The sequence below is a fragment of the Haematobia irritans genome, chromosome 4 (genome assembly GCF_050003625.1).
Source record: "Haematobia irritans isolate KBUSLIRL chromosome 4, ASM5000362v1, whole genome shotgun sequence".
Classification (NCBI taxonomy): Eukaryota; Metazoa; Arthropoda; class Insecta; order Diptera; family Muscidae; genus Haematobia; species Haematobia irritans.
The window spans coordinates 47,610,582-47,633,843 of record NC_134400.1 but is presented as its reverse complement, the minus strand read 5'-3'; the positions used below and the strand labels follow the sequence as shown (position 1 = coordinate 47,633,843).

The following is a 23,262-nucleotide window of genomic DNA, read 5'->3' as shown; positions in this document are numbered from 1 at the left end:
ACACCATGTACCAAATTTCAGCCGGATCGGATGAAATTTGCTTCTCTTTGAGGCTCCGAAAGCCAAATCTGGGGATCGGTTTATATGGGGGCTATATATAATTATGGACCGATGTAGACCAATTTTTGCGTGGTTGTTAGAGACCGTATACCAACACCATGTACCAAATTTCAGCCGGATCGGATGAAATATGCTTCTGTTACAGGCTCCGAAAGCCAAATCTGGGGATCGGTTTATATGGGGGCTATACGTAAAAGTGGACCGATATGGCCCATTTGCAATACCATCCGACCTACATCAATAACAACTACTTGTGCCAAGTTTCAAGCCGATAGCTTGTTCCGATCGGAAGTTAGCGTGATTTCAACAGACGGGCGGACGGACATGCTTAGATCGACTCAGAATTTCACCACGACCAAGAATATATATATACTTTATGGGGTCTTAGAGCAATATTTCGATGTGTTACAAACGGAATGACAAAGTTAATATACCCCCATCCTATGGTGGAGGGTATAAAAATAAGCAAAGATTTTGCACTTCACTTTCCCTCAAAAACTAGACTTTCTCCAGTATTACCAGTATTAATATGGCTCCCCCAAAAATCCCCACTTTAAATTAAAATTACAAAAATATAAATATACATTTTTTATCATAAAAGCTTGCGAGCTGAAAAACAAATCAAGATTTCGTAAAACAACACCAGTAGACGGATGATTGTCTTCCAAATGCTCGAGAAATGAAAATTAGAGTTCGGTCACCATTTTAAGTTCTAAATACCCAAGTAATAAAATTGGCTGGTACATTAATATGAAGGTGAACTATCTTCATCATTCCTATATTTATGGGATATATTGTCCAAATCAGTACGTGATGGACCAACTCAAAAACTTCGTCCCAATCCATGAACAAATATACCCAATTTGGTGGAAAATCCCCAAAGTTTGCAACACTGTTTCACCAGGACGTGATTTCAAAAACGGATTTCCAAGATGGTAGTACTCATGAAAAACTTGTACATGGCAACCAATAACCTTCGTTGATGGTAAGTCATTACTAGCAAGCATATGGCATTGCTTCCGGTAATAATACAAATGCTTTTGGTAACCAAGAAGAAAGAAAAACATAAACATAATTATGCGCAATCTGGAAAAATATGGACCTAATATGAAAGATTACGCAACTCGCAATTTACACAATATTAAGGAAAAACTTCTTTAAAATAAAGAAATTTTAATTAGAAGAAAGTTCATAATCTATGCTCATAAGAAGTTTTTTCTTTAAATTCAGGACACGAATCTTTGAAATTCGCTTCCCTCTGTCGTCTATCTTTGAAGTAAGATAAATTGTCCTTATTCTAAAGAAAAATATTTTTGATTTTATAGAGCCTCGATTTAATGTTAGATAGCTTCCTAAAAATTAAAGATGCAGAAGGTTAAAATCTTTGGATCCAAGTAAACTTTTCCATATTCAAGTAATTGAATTCTCTCACAAATCGAGCGTGAGTCACGAATATTTTACTGAGTCACAACAATATCATCTCAACTGCACCCTTCCAATTGGGGGGTCCATAAAAGCAATATAATCCACAAACATTCAAAATGCTTGAATTGAGCATTCCCCTTCATTCAGTAGAAAAAATCTAGTAATGTGATTAAAAATATAAAAAAGATCATCACTGCTGTCATGGAAAGAGAGGGGGAGGGAAGAAAATATCGCCTAAATTCACAACTAAGCCTCATAGTATACACTCGCCCCCCAATCCCCACCACAAAACAGATTGGCAACGACTGGGAAAACAGCACGAAAGAGGATCATTCTGCCTCATTATTATGATCATTACAACTACGACACACTGTTACTGCCCATCATCATTGTCACTCACTTGCTGGGTTTCCATTCTACTTGGGTCAGTCAGTATATCGTAAGCACTTGAAGCTCTAACACATAGCGCTACAGGAAGCCAAATTAACCACTCGGCCTCACAGCATTCTCTTCCATCGTAACAAAAAACAATATACGCGAGTGACAAAACCGCCAACGAAAAAAAAATTCACGCTGGTTTTCTTTTATAGAAGGACAAAAAAAAAACAAGAACACCCATAGTAAAGAATTTTTTGGGTCAAAAACGCGTTTCATAAAAAAGAGAAAATTAAACGGGTGCCCCCCCAATCAAATCGAAAGCCACGAGAGCAGGCAACAACGAACAATGTTTGTGTCGCATCGTCAGCTAAAGATTGTACTATTCGTTGTGATTGTAATAAATTTGGCCTACAATTTAGAGGCCCAAAGTAAGATCGATATCTAAAACATTACTCTAAAATAAAAGATTACATGAAATCAAATATTTAGGCTTTTGAACAATTGTTTATATTAATTTACAAAAATATAAAAAAACTTTTTTTTTATTTTAATGTCAAGGTTAGACACACACAACAACAAAAGACAACTGTTTTATGGGAAAGATCGTGCGAAAGTTGAACTAAATTGTACACAGAAAAAAATTTCACGAAAATTTTTCCAATTAAAATCTTGAGTTTTAAAAAATATTCAATTAAAAATTTAATTGAATCAACAAATTTTTTAATTGAAATAAAAATCAATCACACAAATTAATAGTATCAATTAATTTTTTAATTGGATCAATTAATTTTTTAATTGACTGTCAATTAATTTTTTAATTGATACTATCATTTCTGTGATTGAAGACATTTCAATTAAAAAATTAATTGGATCAATTAATTTCGTGATTGATTCAGAAAAAATTTTTTTGTGTGTACTAAGCTTGTTGAGATTTCTACCAGGGCTGTGTAGATTTTGTCGGTGTCGGAGTTATAAAAATTTTGCTAGACTCCGACTCACGGTTGCCAAAGTTGGTAGAATTTTACCAAAAATGCAAAATTTTCTATAGAAATAAAATTTTGGCAAAATTTTCTATAGAAATAAAATTTTGGCAAAATTTTCTATAGAAATAGAATTTTGGCAAAATTTTCTATAGAAATAGAATTTTGGCAAAATTTTCTATAGAAATAGAATTTTGGCAAAATTTTCTATAGAAATAAAATTTTGGCAAAATTTTCTATAGAAATAAAATTTTGGCAATATTTTCTATAGAAATAAAATTTTGGCAAAATTTTCTATACAAATAGAATGTTGGCAAAGTTTTCTACATTAAATTTTTTTGTTTGGTAGAATTTTCTCCAAATTTTGGTAGATTATATTTGGCTCGAGTGACAACCGGCTAAATCAACATTATAAAAAACTTTATATTTTTTGTAACTAAACAAATGTAATCCTATTTCTACACAGCAAAAAACCTCAACAAAATATTTCCAATTAAAAATTTGATTAATGTTGAAAACGTAATCAATTAAAAAATTAAAAGATACAATTAACTTTTTAATCAAATTAAAAAATAAAGTTAATTAAGGAAATGATTGACAATTCGTGCAACTTTAATAAAAATATTAATTATACCAATTAACATTACAATTAAATAAACAAGTATTTCTAATTTAAAAAATAATTGAAAACTCTATTCGGAAATAATTAATTTCATTGGTTGGACACAAATCTAAAGAAAAATCCAACTATAATTATAACCAGAAAATTCATAAGTACAGTAGAAGAAAATTAATTATAAATAAAAAATAAATAACTGATAAACTCAATTTTTCGACCAAAATCAATAAAAATGTTTAATTGAACCAATTAAAAAATTAATTGAAAGTGCCGGAAGAAAACATCAAGTATATTTTTTTATTTCTAATTAATTCTGTTAGTGATACTATCATGTTCGTGATTGGAGAAATTTCACACAAAAAAAATTAATTGTATCAATTAATTTCGTGATTGAATCAGATTTTTTTGTATAGGTTTATAAAACCTTGACTTAAAGTTGGAATTTTTTTAATGGATTTATTTTTACCATTATTCTGTATTTTCCTTTTTTTTGTACAGGGACTGTAAGCGGTCGCGGTGTTTTACGTCGTAATTACACAGGAAAAAAACCAGTACTGATACAACATCGTACACCAGATGCGGCCAATTATTATGATCATGAAAACGTAAGCAAATGTCAATTATCTCTCTGTTTTATATATCAATGATTGAAGGAAGAGCTTTTTCCATTTTTACCACAGGGAGCAAAAATTATAAAGTCTTCCCATTTCGAGTTGGACTATACTTTGGGACGTAAAATCACATTCTTTTGTATGGCTCAGGGTGAGATAAAGAAAAACGATGAAAGAATATTTTATTTATAAATATTTTTAAATTATTTCTTAAAGGAAATCCTCGTCCCACAATAACATGGTTCAAAGATGGAGCTGAATTGTATCAACATCGTTTCTTTCAGGTATGAATAAGGTGAAAAAAAGTTAATTTCAATCCAAAGATTTTAATCTTCATGTTGGTATTAATTGGGGACAAAATTCGTTTATCTGAGTATCTCAGTTTACGGGGACACTACTGCACAATATCAGTGTCCATGGTAAAACCATTGCAGTCAGAAAAATGTCAAAGAAACTTTCTATAAACAATTTGACTTGTTTTAGTTATTTTTTTCCAAATGTGAGAAAGTTTTCCAAATTTTAAGTATTTTTTGCTTACTTTAATGACATGAACTAAAAAGGCAATAAAGTTTTATACAAATGAAGTGCACAATTTTACTAACTACAAAATTCGCATCAAATAGATCAAAGTTTTCTAAAATAAGAAAATATTTATGTTAGCCTGATATCAATGCAGGCTCCAAATCAATTACTTTACATATTATAACAATTTTAATATGTAAATTTTTACGAGCTTATTGGACATGCAGATTAAGGAATTGGTCTTACTAAGTTATTAAAACGAAAATGTCAGATACTAATCTCCACAAGCCTGATTATATACATGTTTCATCGCTGGTGTAAAGTCAGGCTTGTGGAGATTGGTATCTGGCATTTCCTTTTCAATAAGTTAATAAGACCAATTTCTTAAGCTTCATATCCAATAAGTCCATATTACAATTATTATAATAGTTATTTTACTTAGACCATGTTCAAATTTTTCTAAAATGAGTAAATTTACATAAATTGTGTCTATCCAGCGCTAAAGACATTTTATTAATTTTTAATTAAATTTTTCCTTCAAAATATGAACCGATCGAAATTCCTAAGCATGTGGAAGGCACCATTTTATTTTAATTTTGAACATTTTGCTCAGATATAGCTTGCAACACTCTAAATAAAAATGGTATTTGTATAGGACCATAAAGGGTGATACGGTCAAAATTTGGTCAATATAAACTTGACGTATTCCTTTCAAAAACCTGAACACCCCTCATTTTGAAGGTGTGTGTGTGTAGAATGTTGCTCCTATTTTGATTTTGGAATTCACTCTTCAGTTGTCAAAATGCCGTCCAAGCAAGAAGCAGCGTATCAAAATTTTGCTCGCGCATCGCGAAAATCCGAGCTACTCGCACGCAAAGCTGGCAAAATCGCTAAAAGTTGCCAAATCAACCGTTACAAATGTAATTAAAGTGTTTGGGGAACTTTTGTCGACAGCCAGGAAGTCTGGATCGGGGGGAAATCGAAAACAGGAAGCCGCTGAGACGACAAAGAGAGTTGCCGCTAGTTTCAAGCGAAACCCTAACCTCTCTCTCCGAGATGCCGCAAATAAGCTGGGTGTATCGTCTACAACCGTGCATCGAGCCAAAAACGAGCCGTACTATCGACTTACAAGAAGGTAGTGACTCCAAATCGCGATGATAAACAAAATACGACGGCCAAAGCGCGATCCCGGAGCTGTACACGACGATGCTGACGAAGTTTGACTGCGTGGTAATGGACGACGAAACCTACGTCAAAGCCGACTACAAGCAGCTTCCGGGACAGAAGTTTTATACGGCAAAAGGAAGGGGAAAGGTAGCAGATATTTTCAAGCACATAGAACTGTCAAAGTTAGCAAAGAAATATCTGGTTTGGCAAGCCATCTGTACCTGTGGCTTGAAAAGCAGCATTTTCATAGCTTCCGGGACTGTCAACCAAGAAATTTACGTGAAAGAGTGTTTGAATAAACGTCTGCTGCCTTTCCTGAAGAAACACGGTTGTTCCGTACTGTTTTGGCCGGATTGCCATTACGGTAAAAAGGCCATGGAGTGGTACGCCGCCAACAACGTGCAGGTGGTTCCCAAGGACAAGAACCCTCCCAACACGCCAGAGCTCCGCCCAATTGAGAAATACTGGGCTATTGTCAAGCGGAACCTAAAGAAGACCAAAAAACTGCTAAAGACGAGCAGCAGTTCAAGGGAAACTGGCTTTCTGCGGCGAAGAAGGTGGACAAGGTGGCTGTACAAAATCTGATGGCAGGTGTCAAGCGTGAGGCCCGGCAATTCGGATTTGGAAAAGCGAAAGCCTAACTTAATATTTTTCCTGAATTTTATACTAATTGAACTTGAAAAAGAAATTTAATTTGATTTTTTAAATAAACGATTTCACCGATTTACACTCGTTTTCCCTTGACCAAATTTTGACCGTATCACCCTTTATTCCCCATTTAAAGCGATCTATACATTTTCACAAAATTTAGCCTATATGGCTCCATACAAACTCGAAATTTGGCTTCTTGAGACTTTAGGCGATGGAATTTTCAAAGTTTCTTATATTGAGACTAAACTTCGAATGTAACAAAAAGAAATAATATAAACCGATCTGGAGTTTCACTATATTTACATATACACAAATATGGCTATTTTTTACTACTTTTGAACAACACTAAAAGAAAAATTTCGTTTCTGCTGAACGAAATTTTAGACAAAAACAATTTTCTTTGACGCTAATGACTGCTGCCCGATTCTATTTAGCTCAATGATGTCGAACGTCGTTTCACATTTTTGTGAAACCACTCAGCCGCGTAAAAAGACTGAAAAACTTATTGGTGTTTCGTCCAAACTGAGATTGAACCCATCACCCTTTGTATGCATGCCGGCCATAGTAACCCTTGTACAACGGTGGCTCCCCATGATTGACTTGAAAAAGTTCAGCAAATAACATTTTCATGCATTCCAGGCGTATTGAGTCATACAGGTACACATACACACAAAAAAAAAGTGAACCCACCGTGGAAGAAAATATAGGCTTATTTTAGAAAATTTTAATTAAAATAGTTTTCTAATTGCAACATGTTACAAATAAGTTAATACTTTTTGTCAAATAGAAGAAAAATTATTATAAATAATTATTTTTTGCTGTAATTTAAGAAAATTTCATATGTTGAAAGAAAAAATTGGATTTAAAAATTGTTAAAATGTCTTTAGCGCTGTACGAAGTTCAAGACAGGTACAAGTTTAGTAAAATTTATTTATTTGAGAGACTTATGAACTCAATTTTCGCAAACTTCTGCCATTTTAGGAACTATTTTATTTTTTAGTAAAATTGTGCACTATATTTGTATACAACTTTTTTTCTTATTTTTAGTTTACATCATTAAAGTTAGCAAAAAATTATTCAAATAAGGAACATTTACTCATATTGTGCAAAATTTAACTAAAATCAACTAATCTTCATTAACTAAAATAAAGTTCAGTTGGCATTAGAGCCCCTTTTTTCTGGGTGAACCTCCAGAAAAAAGAGCTTTCAAAACAGTTATTTGGATCTCCAATTTGTGATCCGGAAGTAGTGCAAACTTGAATAAATTTTACATGGGCTTGTCATAACAAAGATAATGATTAAAAACAATTAACAATTTTAGTGAATATTAACATAAAAGAATTTACTAATTAGTGGGAAATTTTTGGCAATTTGTATGTTCATTAATCCGATATTTTCGCCAGAAATTTAGACTTTGCAAAAAAAAAGTTACACACAAAAAACTATTTTTTGTCTTCAATCACGAAATTAATTGATTCAATTAATTTTTAATTAAAATGTCTTCAATCACAGAAATGATAGTATCAATTAAAAAAATTATTTGAAAGTCAATTAAAAATTAATTGAAATGCAATTAAAAAATTAATTGATAATATTAATTTTTGTTATTGTTTTTTTGTTTCCATTAAAAAATTTGTTCAATCAATTAAATTTTTATTTGAATATTTTTTAAAACTCGATTAAGACATTAAATGCAAAAATGTTCATGAAATATTTTCTGTGTAGTAAACGAATATTAAAAAAAAACTTACAACTAATTGTTGCTTTGCATATAACTACAAGATATTTTTTTAGTATATTATTGACGTTTTGTTGAACTTACACATTTGTATTGTTTCAACAAATTTAATGATACAAAACTGCACAACCTAAAAATGACGTTGCGCCCCCCTGGAACCTCGTGACCTGAAGGCCATCCAATTTTAAAGTAGGGACGCAAATTTGAAAAAAATCGTATCCTAAATTTAAAGAAACGATATAAACTTACTTTTAATTAACATTTCTTTATTTTATAGAAAATTGTCGTTAATATTGCTTAAATTGTGTGGCGTAAAATTTAGGTTACATAATCTTTCATATTACGACAGTATAATATATCCCTGGGGGAAATTGGTGCAAATTGCCACTGACGGACATATCACAGGACTGGTACCGGTGCTTCAGTTTGTCGCAATTTTTAAGGAACGTTGTTCACTTCGGATGAGATTCGTGCCAAAAAGAAAACAGATTCCCAAGAGTTTGTCCGAGACGGGTTCATGAGTACTTGTCTATGGGATGCTCCTACTAATGTCCCAGGACGTGTCCTTTGGAATAAGTCCAAGACGTGTCCTAAAGTGTAAATTTACCTCGTCAATGACAAACCCATGCTAAAGTGATCGGTATCTTCCATACGTTTTGACTAGAACTGGAACTGGTCCATACACACCAGGGACTTGTCCTGTACCGGTCCTGTGGATGATCCATTTTCCGTAGGCATATAAGAGGGATAATACATACACAGGACTGTACTATAGCGAACACTGAAAAAAAGCATGCCCGGTTCCAAAGATTTTGTCTTTACTTTAAAAATTTTGGTATTGATTCCGAGCCAAAGAAGCGGAGTATACAAATAATTCTCTTTTAAATTTGGGTTTTGTGTACTTGCTTCTAGGAAGCAAATTTTAATTTTTCGTTTTTTCAGCTTGTTTTCTTCATATGCTATCAAAATCCTTTAAAAACGAGTTAACGAAAACTTTTTTTCCAAATTCAGACTGAACTTTCAGTAGAAATTAGAATTTTCAAGTAAAAAGCGTCTTTAAAATAAAGTGTTGAAAACCATGTCCTATATTTGAACGATTTTTTGCTTTGTAGTCAAGATGCAAAAAGACAACAAATTTAAAGACAATTCCATTAATTTTAAAGAATTTTTCTGAATTATTAAAGTCAAGTTGACCTTACCCCAAAAAAATTTTCTTTCATGTTATGATACCCATTTTTAAGTGAAATCACTTAATTATAAGGACAATACGACTACATTGAAAAGTTTATCGACTTTTGAACAAGGAAAAAAACTTTATATTAGAGAATTGCGTCTTCTGTGCTAAGCAAAATTTGCATTCCTATTTTAAGGACATGAAATCTTTGGCCTCACGACAATATTTTTTTCAGTGAACTGTTGAACCGAACTGAAGAAAACACGACTGCACTTGGCGATAAAAGTGATTTCTCATCATAACATATTGAACGAGAAATGAGGAGGCCTTAAAAAAACTGGGGTTTCCATTGCTTCAGACCACTCTCACCAAAAAGAAATAAAAATCAATTAACGAAATCGGAATCTTAATTTTGAGTACATAAAACTTTGATTGAAAGTGAAAATTTCAATACCAATTGTTATTTTTAATTTTCTTATTTAATCTTCACATTAATATATACAATATTTTATCTGAAAACCGTAGTCGACTAGACTATAAGAGTATTTTACCAACACAGGAAAAATGCCTCTTTTTCGCATAGGAATCAAAACTTTAAAAGAAAGTAAAAAAAATTAAGGAATTTTTTCCAATCTTAATTGAATTTTAAAAAATATTCAATTAAAAATTTAATTGGTTCAACAAATTTTTTAATGAATTAATTATGAATTATTTTTATAATTGGTTCAAGTAATTTTTAATAGACTTTCAATTAATTTTTTAATTGATTCTATCATTTCTATGATTGAAGACATTTCAATTAAAAATTAATTGGATTAATTAATTTTACGATTGAAGACAAAAAATATTTTTTTGTGTGTAAAGAAACTTTTATCTCATTCCTATAGGCCGGTAACAGGTTCGGTTTTCGAGTTAAAATCATATTATTTTCGCGATTACTTTTTCAAATATAATTGTACTTATAAATGAAAATCAACATATTTCTGTTAAATCTAGATGAAAAAGAATATGTGCACAGATTGAGTTCAATTATTTGCTTTTAATCGAACTATTTGAAGAAAGGAACTGCGAAAATTTAAACCGAATATAGTACCGGCCTTATGGTAGAAGTCCCCCTTGTCCCTCACACCATATTTTATATATTTATGATGCAGCGTCTCTGCTGTGAGTTCACTCATTTTTCTATTTCTATTATTCCAGGTTCATGAAGCACACATCGATAACGATGTAATCAAATCAAAAATGGAAATAGATCCCACAACCCAAATGGATGCAGGTAATATTAGGCACATATTTTTTTAATTGTTGTACTTTAAACACATACATTAATTGAATCAAGTAAATGTTTACTTGCATCTATTAATTGTTTAATAGCCCTTCAGTTCTTGGGACTGGTCCCAAACCGGTCGTTTCACCTGTCCTTTATAACCGGTACAGGTCCTTTAACCGGTTAGGTGACCGGTGAAATTAACATGGAGTTGTCATAGGAAGGGTCAATTGACCCTCACATGGATATCTACAAACCAATCCTTTGACCGATTGTTTTCAACCCATCAATTAACCGGTTCAAATAGACATGTTAGAGAGACAGTTCTTAAAAAAAGTTTTTTACACCAATTTTACTTTTTATTTTTATCAATGTTTTTTTTTTATTTTCTTATTATCTAATTTTTACAAATTGGAAAACTTTTTCGCTCCGACGGTTTTGAATCTGGGTTTACTGGCACCATAACAGAACGCCTTAACACACTCAGCCACAAACGCCATTGAACACATAGCGTCGAAACGTCAATTTAAATGTTAGTGATATTGGTAGGAAATGAACAAATGTAGGGAAAATATAACTGAAGAAACATATCTAAAAATAGAACTGTCCCTGTTATAAATGGTGATACGGTCAAAATTTGGTCAAGGGAAAACGCGTGTAAATCGGTGAAATCGTTTATTTAAAAAATCAAATTAAATTTCTTTTTCAAGTTCAATTAGTATAAAATTCAGGAAAAATATTCAGTTAGGCTTTCGCTTTTCCAAATCCGAATTGCCGGGCCTCACGCCTGACACCTGCAATCAGATTTTGTACAGCCACCTTGTCCACCAAATCCAAAAAATCCGGCCAAAACAGTACGGAACAACCGTGTTTCTTCAGGAAAGGCAGCAGACGTTTATTCAAACACTCTTTCACGTAAATTTCTTGGTTGACAGTCCCGGAAGCTATGAAAATGCTGCTTTTCAAGCCACAGGTACAGATGGCTTGCCAAACCAGATATTTATTTGCGAACTTTGACAGTTTTATGTGCTTGAAAATATCTGCTACCTTTCCCCTTCCTTTTGCCGTATAAAACTCCTCTCCCGGAAGCTGCTTGTAGTCGGCTTTGACGTAGGTTTCGTCGTCCATTACCACGCAGTCAAATTTCGTCAGCATCGTCGTGTACAGCCTCCGGGATCGCGCTTTGGCCGTCGTATTTTGTTTATCATCGCGATTTGGAGTCACTACCTTCTTGTAAGTCGATAGTTCGGCTCGATGCACGGTTGTAGACGATACACCCAGCTTATTTGCGGCATCTCGGAGAGAGAGGTTAGGGTTTCGCTTGAAACTACCGGCAACTCTCTTTGTCGTCTCAGCGGCTTCCGGTTTTCGATTTCCCCCGGTCCAGACTTCCTGGCTGTAGACAAACGTTCCCCAAACACTTTAATTACATTTGTAACGGTTGATTTGGCAACTTTTAACGATTTTGCCTTTTTGGCGTGCGAGTAGCTCGGATTTTCGCGATGCGCGAGGAAAATTTTGGTACGCTGCTCTTCTTGCTTGGACGGCATTTTGACAACTGAAGAGTGAATTCCAAAATCAAAATAGGAGCAACATTCTACACACACACACCTTCAAAATGAGGGGTGTTCAGGTTTTTTAAATGCAAAATTAAAGAAATACGTCAAGTTTATATTGACCGTATCACCCTTTATATATTGACCGTATCACCCTTTATATATTCTGGGTCGTGTTGAAATTCTGAGTCGATCTGAGCATGTCCGTCCGTCCGTCTGTTGAAATCACGCTAACTTCCGAACGAAACAAGCTATCGACTTGAAACTTGGCACAAGTAGTTGTTATTGATGTAGGTCGGATGGTATTGCAAATGGGCCATATCGGTCCACTTTTACGTATAGTCCCAATATAAACGGACCCCCAAATTTGGCTTGCAGACCCTCTAAGAGAAGCAAATTTCATCCGATCCGGCTGAAATTTGGTACATGGTGTTAGTATATGGTCTCTAACAACCATGCAGAAATTGGTCCACATCGGTCCATAATTATATATAGCCCCCATATAAACCGATCCCCAGATTTGGCTTGCGGAGCCTCAAAGAGAAGCAAATTTCATCCGATCCGGCTGAAATTTGGTACATGGTGTTAGTATAACTCTAACAACCATGCAGAAATTGGTCCACATCGGTCCATAATTATATATAGCCCCCATATAAACCGATCCCCCGATTTGGCTTGCGGAGCCTCTAAGAGAAGCTAGTTTCATCCGATCCGGACGAAATTTGGTACATGGTGTTAGTATATGGTCTCTAATGACCATGCAAAAATTGGTCGAAATCGGTCCATAATTATTTATAGCCCCCATATAAACCGATCCCCAGATTTGACCTCCGGAGCCCCTCGGAAGAGCAAAATTCATCCGATTCGGTTGAAATTTGGTACGTGATGTTAGTATATGGTATCCAACAACCATGCAGGAATTGGTTCATATCAGTCCATAATTATCTATAGCCCCCATATAAACCGATCCCCAGAATTGGCTTGCGGAGCCTTAAAGAGAAGCAAATTTCATCCGATCCGGCTGAAATTTGGTACATGATGTTGGTATATGGTCTCTATCAACCATGCCTAACTAGGTCCACATCGGTCTATAGTTATATATAGCCCTCAGATAAATCGATCCCCAATCACACAAAAATTTGTCCATATCAAGTTCATAATTGTATATAGCCCCATATAAGCGACCCCCTATATTTCAATTCTGGCTCCCTACGTACCGTGCAAAAGTCCATCTCAATTTATAATTATTTGTAGACTTACCTACCCATACCTTTTTTTCTAATATATATACCACGTATGGACTAACTCACAATTTAGAAAACGATTTAAGATACCACAACCCAAGTAATTCGATTGTGGATGACAGTCTTTCGTAGAAGTTTCTACGCAATCCATTGTGGAGGGTTCGGCCTGGCCGAAATTACGGCCATATATACTTGTTTAATATTAATTATGTTATTTATTTTCATCTGTTCCCCTGCAGGTTACTACGAATGTCAAGCTGATAATATCTATGCCATCGATCGCCGAGGTTTCAGGACGGACTATGTTATGGTGAATTTTTAATGACGCATCAGAAAAAAACTCAACCATCCGCGCTTTGTTTTTTTTTACATTTTATACAAAATTCCCAATTTAATAAAAAATAATAAAGATGGATATTTCTAAAAATACATGTGCAACTTAAACCTTTTGTTATCATTTAATTGAAACTACTTGTCAACTTTGTTTATTTTATTTGAGGTGAAAAGGTTGGCAATGAGTTACTCGATTTAATTTAATTTGTGATTGGGTGGAGATGCAGGAGGAAAGGAAATCAATTTATTTTCTTTTTTTTTAAGTAATGGTGATTGTATGGTTAATAAATGATGGTAGGTATTTTCTGGAATTCTTCGCGAATGACCAATTTTATTTTGTTATTACTATTGTTGTTTTTCTGTGTAACTACAGAAATTACCTCGATTATTTAATTTAAAACTCAATGGACTGGGACCACACATCCATACTGGCAAAATTAACGCTTTGCGGTACAAAGTTCATAAAGAGAGAATATTTCAAAGAGATTTCGGAAAAATAGAAAAGAGATTTATACACAGAAAAAAGAATGGCACAAAAACTAAATTCAATTAAAAGTTGTGATTGAGTTAAAAAATATATTTAAATTCAACTTAACAAACTCAAATTATTAATAGGTTCAATTCAATCAAACTAAATTATTTGATTCACTTACAACAAATTGAATTAATCAACTGTTATTTCAATTAATAGATTATTAAAGAAATTAATGTCATATATTAATTTTTTAATTGATTTCCAATGTAATTTTTTAATGATATCCAATGTTTGATTATTTATATAATTGAAACCTGTAACATTCAAAAAATATCACCAAAAGCGTTATTAATGAAATGTTTAATTGAATTTGAAAAAAATATATAATATAAACATGAATTATTTTTTAAAATTTTATTAAATATTAAAAAATGTAATGTAAGCAATAAATTTTTTATGGAATTAGAAAAAATTAAATGCTTGAAGCCGAGTCGGTATTTTGAAATTTATGTTTCCATTAACACGCGAAGAAAAAATCTTAAACGAATAAATTAAAATTTGTTTCCTAGAATCAAGTTCGCAAAACTCAAATTTAATAGAAAATTATGTTTTAAGGTATTCTGACTTCGATTTTCCGCTTCTTTGGCTCGGAGTAAATACCGAAAATTTTGTCCAATATCCTTTTTAGTTCAAGTAGGCCGATAGCTTATAGTTGCTAGTACCCGTATAAATAGATTTATTATAATTTGTAATTGTAATTATATAGTAATAAATAAATACCAACATTTTTAGTGTAACGACAAACCGGGCATGCTTTTTTTCAGCGTAGTCATTCCAAATTTAATTTACACGTGTTTTATAGAAGGGTGCCGGCTCTTCTTAGCACGTCCGTGGTTCACGACCGATCCAGAGCAGCTTCCGGATAATAAGTCGCATTTACTTTGATGACAAATCCGCAACAGCCCTCTACGGTCACCAGTTATGTCAGTATCGGGATATTTTTTTGTGGATGGGGACGACATTTTTGAGATGGGGGGCTTGGGAATTTGGTGGGGAATTTCTATACATTTAAGGTTTTTTTTGGGATGTTTTCGAAATGGGATCAGTACAAAAAATCAAGTTTGGTGGTACATGAAATTCTTCCTATTCTTACATTATTAAAAATAGAAGCTCACCGAATCGTCAAAATTAAAAAAAGAAAACGTTACTCCTCTTTGTTCCATAATATACAAAAGGGTACAAATTTGGACGGGCAAGAGTTTTTTTTTCTTTTTTTGGAGACCCAAGAGGTAATTTTAATATTACTCAGCTTGGCTAGAATGTCTTAAATCGTTTCGTTGCACCCTCTTCAGTGTTCATCACTGATTTGGTTTTGATTTTGATTCCCATAAATATAGAAATGATGACGATGGTTCATCTTCATATTGACCACACTGAAAAAACAGTGAACCCACCAAGGAAGAGAACTTTGGGTTAATTTTAGAAAATTTTGAATATTTGTAGAAAATTTTAACTAAACAGTATTCCAAACGTTGGCATCACGCCGATGTCATAAAAATAAGTAAATATTTTTCGACAAATTCAAGAAAATTTATTAGGCATAACTAAGCTTTTTCACTTGTTAAAGAAAATTTTGTAGTTTGAAGGAAAAACTTGGAGTTCAAAATTGCAAGAATGTCTTTAGTGACATACGAAGTTCATGATGGACGCATTTTTGGTAAAATTTACAAATTTAAAGAAATTCTGAACTATTTTGTGGAAGACACGAATTTAGTTAATCTTTATGCTTCATTTGAGTATATTTTTTCCACGGTTTTAGTTAATTTAACTAACGTACACAAAAAATTATTAGAGTAAAGGAAACTTTCTCCAAACATAATAATTCCATGAACTAAGATAAAGTTAAATTGGCTTTAGTGAAATAGAGAGTTATTTTTTTTTTTTTGAGTGAAGTGACTATTTACTATTTTTATTTATAAAAACTTGTCAAAAATTGAGTAGGGATTTCTGTGAGGAATTTTTATTTAAATTGTGGATTTTTGGGCACGACGAAAGTGTCCTAATATGGGGACAAGAGCCAGAAAACTACTGGCAACACTAACGGTCACATACCATCACTTGAGATACAAAATTAGTTTAGGTGAGCGTTTGTAGGCCACAATTATCTGTTACGAACGAACAATTTGATATATTTTTATCCGTCAGAAAACACAATGTTCAGAAGATTCACCATTTTTGCCCAAGCGCACGAACTTGGTGTGGATTGTGTGCCTTTTGGAACTTGTAAGATTTTACCTTGATCTCGTTTTTCAATACATTGGAAATCCTACATCCAGAAAAAAGTGACCCCTTGTTTATGTTAAAATGAACTCATTGTGAAGAAAGTTGAACTTCGTATAGCGCCAAAGACATTTTTATTTGTTTGAACGATGTGATTTTCGTAGAAATTAGGTAGAATGCATTCCATATATTAGTTAACATTTTCCTATATTTATGTACCACTATACTACAGAATGACAAAATTTAAGTGAATTGAATTCATATATGGAATGATTTTATCCATAGGTTAGGTTAGGTTATGTGGCAGCCCGATGTATCAGACTCACTTAGACTATTCAGTCCATTGTGATACCACAGTGGTGAACTTCTCTCTTATCACTGAGTGCTGCCCGATTCCATGTTAAGCTCAATGACAAGGGACCTCCTTTTTATAGCCGAGTCCGAACGGCGTTCCACCTTGCAGTGAAACCACTTAGAGAAGTTTTAAAACCCTCAGAAATATCACCAGCATTACTGAGGTGGGATAATCCACCGCTGAAAAACTTTTTGGTGTTCGGTCGTAGCAGGAATCGAACCCACGACCTTGTGTATGCAAGGCGGGCATGCTAACCATTGCACCACGGTGGCTCCCTCTCTCCATAACAACGCGATTCCAACTAAAAAAACAACTCACGCGCAAACATATCGATTACATCGATTACAGGTAGATTAAAGATATGTAGGAAATTTTCCTATATTCTAACAAGTGTGTTTCCTTAAGTTTTGAAAGGATTGAATACTTCTTAGTACGAATGAACTAAACTATTTTTCTATGCCAAGTGTTATTCGTGTGTATGATAAGCTTTCTATAATAAAGGAAGTCAGAATTATCATTTTATAAGAAATTTTACTAAATTTGAGGAAACTTGGTTTTAGTTAGTGTTTTGTTTATTTTTACGAATGCTTTGTTATCAGTGAATAAAATTGTTTTGTTCAGTAGTAAATTCTTATACCGTAGTAGTATTCTTCAGTAGTAGTATTCTTATACTATTCCTAACTGCTTTCAGTTTAGGATTTTTTACTGAAACAAGTAAATTTTATTATTTCACACAAAAATTTAACTGAATGGAAATAAAATGGCTAAACTAAATTGATGAACATTTTTATACCCACCACCATAGGATGGGGGGTATATTAACTTTGTCATTCCGTTTGTAACACATCGAAATATTGCTCTAAGACCCCATAAAGTATATATATTCTGGGTCGTGGTGAAATTTTGAGTCGATCTGAGCATGTCCGTCCGTCCGTCCGTCTGTTGAAATCACGCTAACTTCCGAACGAAACAAGCTATCGACTTGAAACTTGGCACAAGTAGTTGTTATTGATGTAGGTCGGATGGTATTGCAAATGGGCCATATCGGTGCACTTTTACGTATAGCCCCCATATAAACGGACCCCAAAATTTGGCTTGCGAGGCCTCTAAGAGAAGCAAATTGCATCCGATCCGGCTGAAATTTGGTACATGGTGTTAGTATATGGTCTCTAACAACCATGCAAAAATTGGTCGACATCGGTCCATAATTATATATAGTCCCCATATAAACCGATCCCCCGATTTGGCTTGCGAGGCCTCTAAGAGAAGCAAATTTCATCCGATCCGGCTGAAATTTGGTACGTGATGTTAGTATATGGTATCTAACAACCATGCAAAAATTGGTCCACATCGGTTCATAATTATATATAGCCCCCATATAAACCGATCACCAGATTTGACCTCCGGAACCTCTTGGAAGACCAAAATTCATCTGATTCAGTTGAAATTTGGTACGTGGTGTTAATATATGGCCTCAAACTCCCATGCAAAAATTGGTCGATATCGGTCCATAATTATATATAGCTCCCATATAAACCGATCCCCAGATTTGACCTCCAGAGCCCCTTGGAAGGGCAAAATTCTTCCCATTCGGTTGAAATTTGGTACGTGGTGTTAATATATGGCCTCAAACTCCCATGCAAAAATTGGTCGATATCGGTCCATAATTATATATAGCTTCCATATAAACCGATCCCCAGATTTGACCTCCGGTGCCTTTTGGAGAAGCAAAATTCATCCGATCTGCTTGAAATTTGGTACGTGGTGGTAGTATATGATATTTAACAACCATGCCAAAAGTGGTCCATATCAGTCCGTAATCGTACATAGCCCCATATAAACCGATCCCGAGATTAGGTTTTGGAACCTCTTGGAGGAGTAAATTTCATCCGAGTGAGTTGAAATTTGGTACATTGTGCTAGTATATGGTCGTTAACAACCATGTCTAACTAGGTCCATATCGGTCTATAGTTATATATGGCCCTCAGATAAATCGATCCCCAATCACACAAAAATTGGTCCATATCAAGTTCATAATTGTATATAGCCCCCATATAAGCGACCCCCATATTTCAATTCTGGCTCTCTACGTACAAAAAGTCCATATCGATTCGTAATTATTTGTAGACTTAACTATACATAACTTTTTTGTCTAATATATACAATGTATGGACTAAATCACAATTTAGAAAACGATGTTAAGAAGTTTTAAGATACCACAACCCAAGTAATTCGATTGTGGATGACAATCTTTCGTAGAAGTTTCTACGCAATCCATGGTGGTGGTTACATAAGGTTCGGCCTGGCCGAACTTGCTGCCGTATATACTTGTTTCCTTTATTTTCGAAGACACTTTTTTCTGGGTGTATGACGCGATATTTTCAAATCCTTAGCATTTTGAATAGGACTACAACATGATTTTTATACCCTCCACCATAGGATGGGTGTATATTAACTTTGTCATTTGTCATGTTTGTAACACATCGAAATATTGCCATATAATTAGGGACCCTTTCAAAACTTTACTAATATGTATTTCTTTGCACTTTTTCTCCACCTATGGTAGTGGAGATCGCATAATCTGCCGAGTGAGAACAGCTAACACTTTTCTAACATACAGGCAGATTCATAAACAAGTAACACCTCAAATTAGTAATGAAATATCCACTCGCACTGTAAGGAGAGGTCTACTTGAGGGAAATCTCCGTGGCGGTATCGCAAAAAGAAAACCACACGTTTTTGCCAAAAAATTAGAAAACGCGTATACATTTCCTAAAAGAACATGTACGAATAGAGAAACGCTTAGAGTTTTAGAAAAACATTCTTTGGAGTGACGAATCCATGTTTAATTTGTTTGGTTCGGGTGATATGTTCGAAACCGTCCCAATAAAGAAACTCGACCTACGTTATAAACTAAAGACTATAAAACATGGTGGTGGGAATATGATGGTTTGGAATAGGTGTAATCCATCGCATAACCGAGAAAATGGACCAATTTTTATATAAAGATATTTTGACGAACATATGCCAAGCACATTCATTTTTATGCAGGATAATTATCCAAAACATACGACATGAAGTGTAAAAGCCTGGTTTTCCGATCAAAACAGTAACGTTTTGGACTGGCCTGCTCAAAGCCCAGATTTCTGTGGGCTGATGTAGAGAGGTTATTGGAGAAGAAAACAAACAAAAATGGTGATGAATTATTTGAAAATGTTAAAAATCTATGTCAGAATATCTCAGTAGAAAGATGCCAACGTTTGGTTGGGAGTATTCCTCGGAGATGCACAGCTGTGATTGCGTCCAAAGGTTATCCGACAAAATATTAAATATAAACATACATTAGCAGCGAAATAGAGTCATTTTATATACTTAATGTAGTTTTTTTTTTATTACTTTTAACAAAAAATACAACGTGTCCTTAATTAGCTGTCCAACCAAAAAACCATAAAATATTTGAATTTCGGTATTTAAGTTAATAAAATATTTTTTTTTATTTTTTTAACACTAAACATGCTCAGAAGTATAGCATACAATTCTGAATCATAAAAAAGGTTTTTATTATCCAGATCGTTAAAAATCCGTGAAACTTTTTGCTAAAAATTGTGTCCCTAATTGTATGACCACCACTGTATATGGGTCGTGGTGAAATTCTGAGTCGCTCGAAGCTTGTCCGTCCGTCCGTCTGTTGCAATCACACTAACTTCCGAACGAAACAAGCTATCGACTTGAAACTTGGCATAAGTAGTTGTTATTGATGTAGGTCGGATGGTATTGTAAATGGGCCATATCGGACCACTTTTACGTATAGCCCCCCTTATGAACTGACCCCCAGATTTGGTTTGCGGAGCCTCTTGGAGGAGCAAAATTTATCCGATCCGGTTGAAATTTGGTATGTGGTGGTTAGTATATGGTCTCTAACAACCATGCAAAAATTGGCCCATATCGGTCCATAATTATATATAGCCACCATATAAACCGATACCCAGATTTGACCTCCAGAGCCTCATGGAGGACCAAAATTCATCCGATCCAGTTGAAATTTGTACGTGGTGTACACTAACACTAACACTGGTACACTAACAACCATTACTCATTAGGAAAGCATAAGCTCAGACTTAAGAGCGAAATGGAAACTAGTTTTCGTACATGTCTCAAATTTAACTCACCCTCACATCCCTAGTCAAAAGCCAATAATTCGGTGTATTACAAATACATCATTCCCCCACATCCTACGATGAAGGGTATATATGTATATATATATTTTTTTTTCAAATCATAAAAACTACAGACGTAGCTTATTGTCATAACGGTAGACTGTTTGGCTGCTAAACGATTGAAATATTTAATGATAGCCCCTGCCATTTCCCGCAAAAATGTTTTTAATAAATTTGGGAAGGGTGAATGGATTGTGAGATACTTTGCAATGCTTTCATTCATCATAACCATCTCACATAGAGATTTACTGCAAGCCGCAACAAATACAATCCAAATTAAAAACGAACTCAAATATTGAGCTTTAGTCAAAGCGACAACTATTTGAAGCATTTGTTCGCCGTTTGTATACCCTTCGCCATAGAATAGGGATTATACTAGGTTCTTCATTTCATTTGTAACACATTAAAATCAGTCGGTTTCCGATAAAAATAAGCTACGTGTATCTTTATCATGTTGAAATTTTAAGACTATCTTGTGATGTCCGTCTGTAGCGATATCTAGAAGATGTTTCCACTCCAATAGATTTTTTAAAGGAATATAGAATTGCTTAATCATCTCCTCGAGAGATTTGGGCAGTCTATGTCAATATTTGAAATACCACTCAAGTAGACAATAGTCGTGAATCACGAAAGAAGTTATTCCCGTGACCGTGAGAAGAAAGAAAATTTGATGTGAGCATGTGTGAATAAGATTTTGGACAAATTATGCTCACGAAGCCACTCACACTCCTGGCAAAAAATGTGACCATTGTCAAGATTTAGATAAAATTGTGTACTTATTTTAATTAACAACTTTTTCTTGAGAGTTATTCTACTCATGCCCACATCTTTACACTCAAACGGATTAGTGTAACATTGAGCATATTAGGTCCCTTGCAGTCACCGTTGCCATAGTTGGTAAAATTCTACCAAAAATGGTAGATTTTTTACTGTTTGGTAGATTGGTAGAATTCTTGATTTTTTTGCAAAATCTTCCTCTCCAACTAAGAGGTACATCAAATTTCTATATATACACCCAGAAAAAAGTGCTTCCGAAACTAAAGGAAAAAATGTTCACCAATTTAATTTAGCCATTCTATTTCCATTAAGTTAAATTTTTGTGTGAAATAAAATTTACTTGTTTCATCAAAAAAATCCTAAACTGAAAGAAGTTAGAAATATATCATTAACTAGAATAAGGCATGGAATTTTACTAATACTAATTCGGTATAAGAATTTACTACTGAAAAAGAAAATTTTATTCACTGATAACAAAGCATTCGTAAAAATAAACAAAAACCGAACTAAAACCAAGTTTCCTCAAATTTTGTAAAATTTCCTATAAAATGATAATTCTGACTTCCTTTATTATAGAAAGCTTATCATACATACGAATAACACTTGGCATAGAAAAATATTTTAGTTCATTCGTACTAAGAAGTATCCAATCCTTTCAAAACTTAACGAAACACACTTGTTAGAATATAGGAAATTTTCCTATATTTCTTGTATCTGCCTGTAATTGATACCTGTCATCGATGAAATCGATATGTTTGCGCGTGGGTTGTTTGTTTAGTTGGAATCGTGTTGTTATGTTAAACGGAGAGATAGTTGAAAAATAATTTAGTAAAATAATATAATAAATAACAAATAAAATATATAAAATATTTGTTATTTTAAATTAGTGAGAAAATACAGAAGAACAACCCCTTAATTCGTCTTCAATTATCAGGTAATATTCAATGACGCTAACCTTTTGTGAAAAAATTGGTTTATGATTTTTTATATTTGTATTGAAATTGTAAAAGGAGGACAAAATCGTTAGACAGCAACTTATTAAAAGTGAAAGGTACAAGAAAAAGAAATATGCGGTTTACAGTTGATAAAATTACATGGAAATTGGAAATAGTGGAATAATAAACTAATATTTCAAGCCCTGTCGATGCTGTTGATTTTAAATAAGTATATTTAATATATTAATAAAACATGTATTTTATTGAAGAAAAAATTGCTTATATAAATAAATAAATTGTATTAAAAAACGAAGGTAAGCAGTTCTAATTTTGAAGTAAAAGGTTTACCACAAATATGTAAGATTTGTCCAAATGAATGAAAAACGTTCAATAAAATCAATCCATATATGAATTCAATTCAGTTAATTTTTTTCATTCTGTAGTATAAGGGTACATAAATATAGGAAAATGTTAACTAATATATGGAATGCATTCTAC

At 33.6% G+C, this 23,262-nt stretch overlaps 2 protein-coding genes and 1 long non-coding RNA gene across 3 annotated transcripts in view; 1 reads left to right on the top strand and 2 right to left on the bottom strand.

Annotated features, from left to right (window-relative positions):
- Positions 1-23,262, bottom strand: part of LOC142236889 (uncharacterized) — a 319,247-nt gene that overhangs the window by 234,437 nt on the left and 61,548 nt on the right. The window lies entirely within an intron of this gene.
- Plod (procollagen lysyl hydroxylase) overlaps positions 1-23,262 on the bottom strand; it is a 60,505-nt gene that overhangs the window by 4,099 nt on the left and 33,144 nt on the right. The gene's annotated exons all lie outside the window — the stretch shown is intronic.
- On the top strand, positions 1,907-13,836 carry LOC142237181 (immunoglobulin domain-containing protein oig-4). Its single transcript, XM_075308543.1, has 6 exons — positions 1,907-2,291; positions 3,961-4,067; positions 4,143-4,224; positions 4,290-4,357; positions 10,526-10,601; positions 13,632-13,836. The coding sequence occupies exons 1-6, from the start codon at positions 2,210-2,212 to the stop codon at positions 13,712-13,714; spliced, it is 498 nt and encodes a 165-aa protein (XP_075164658.1). The 5' UTR covers positions 1,907-2,209; the 3' UTR covers positions 13,715-13,836.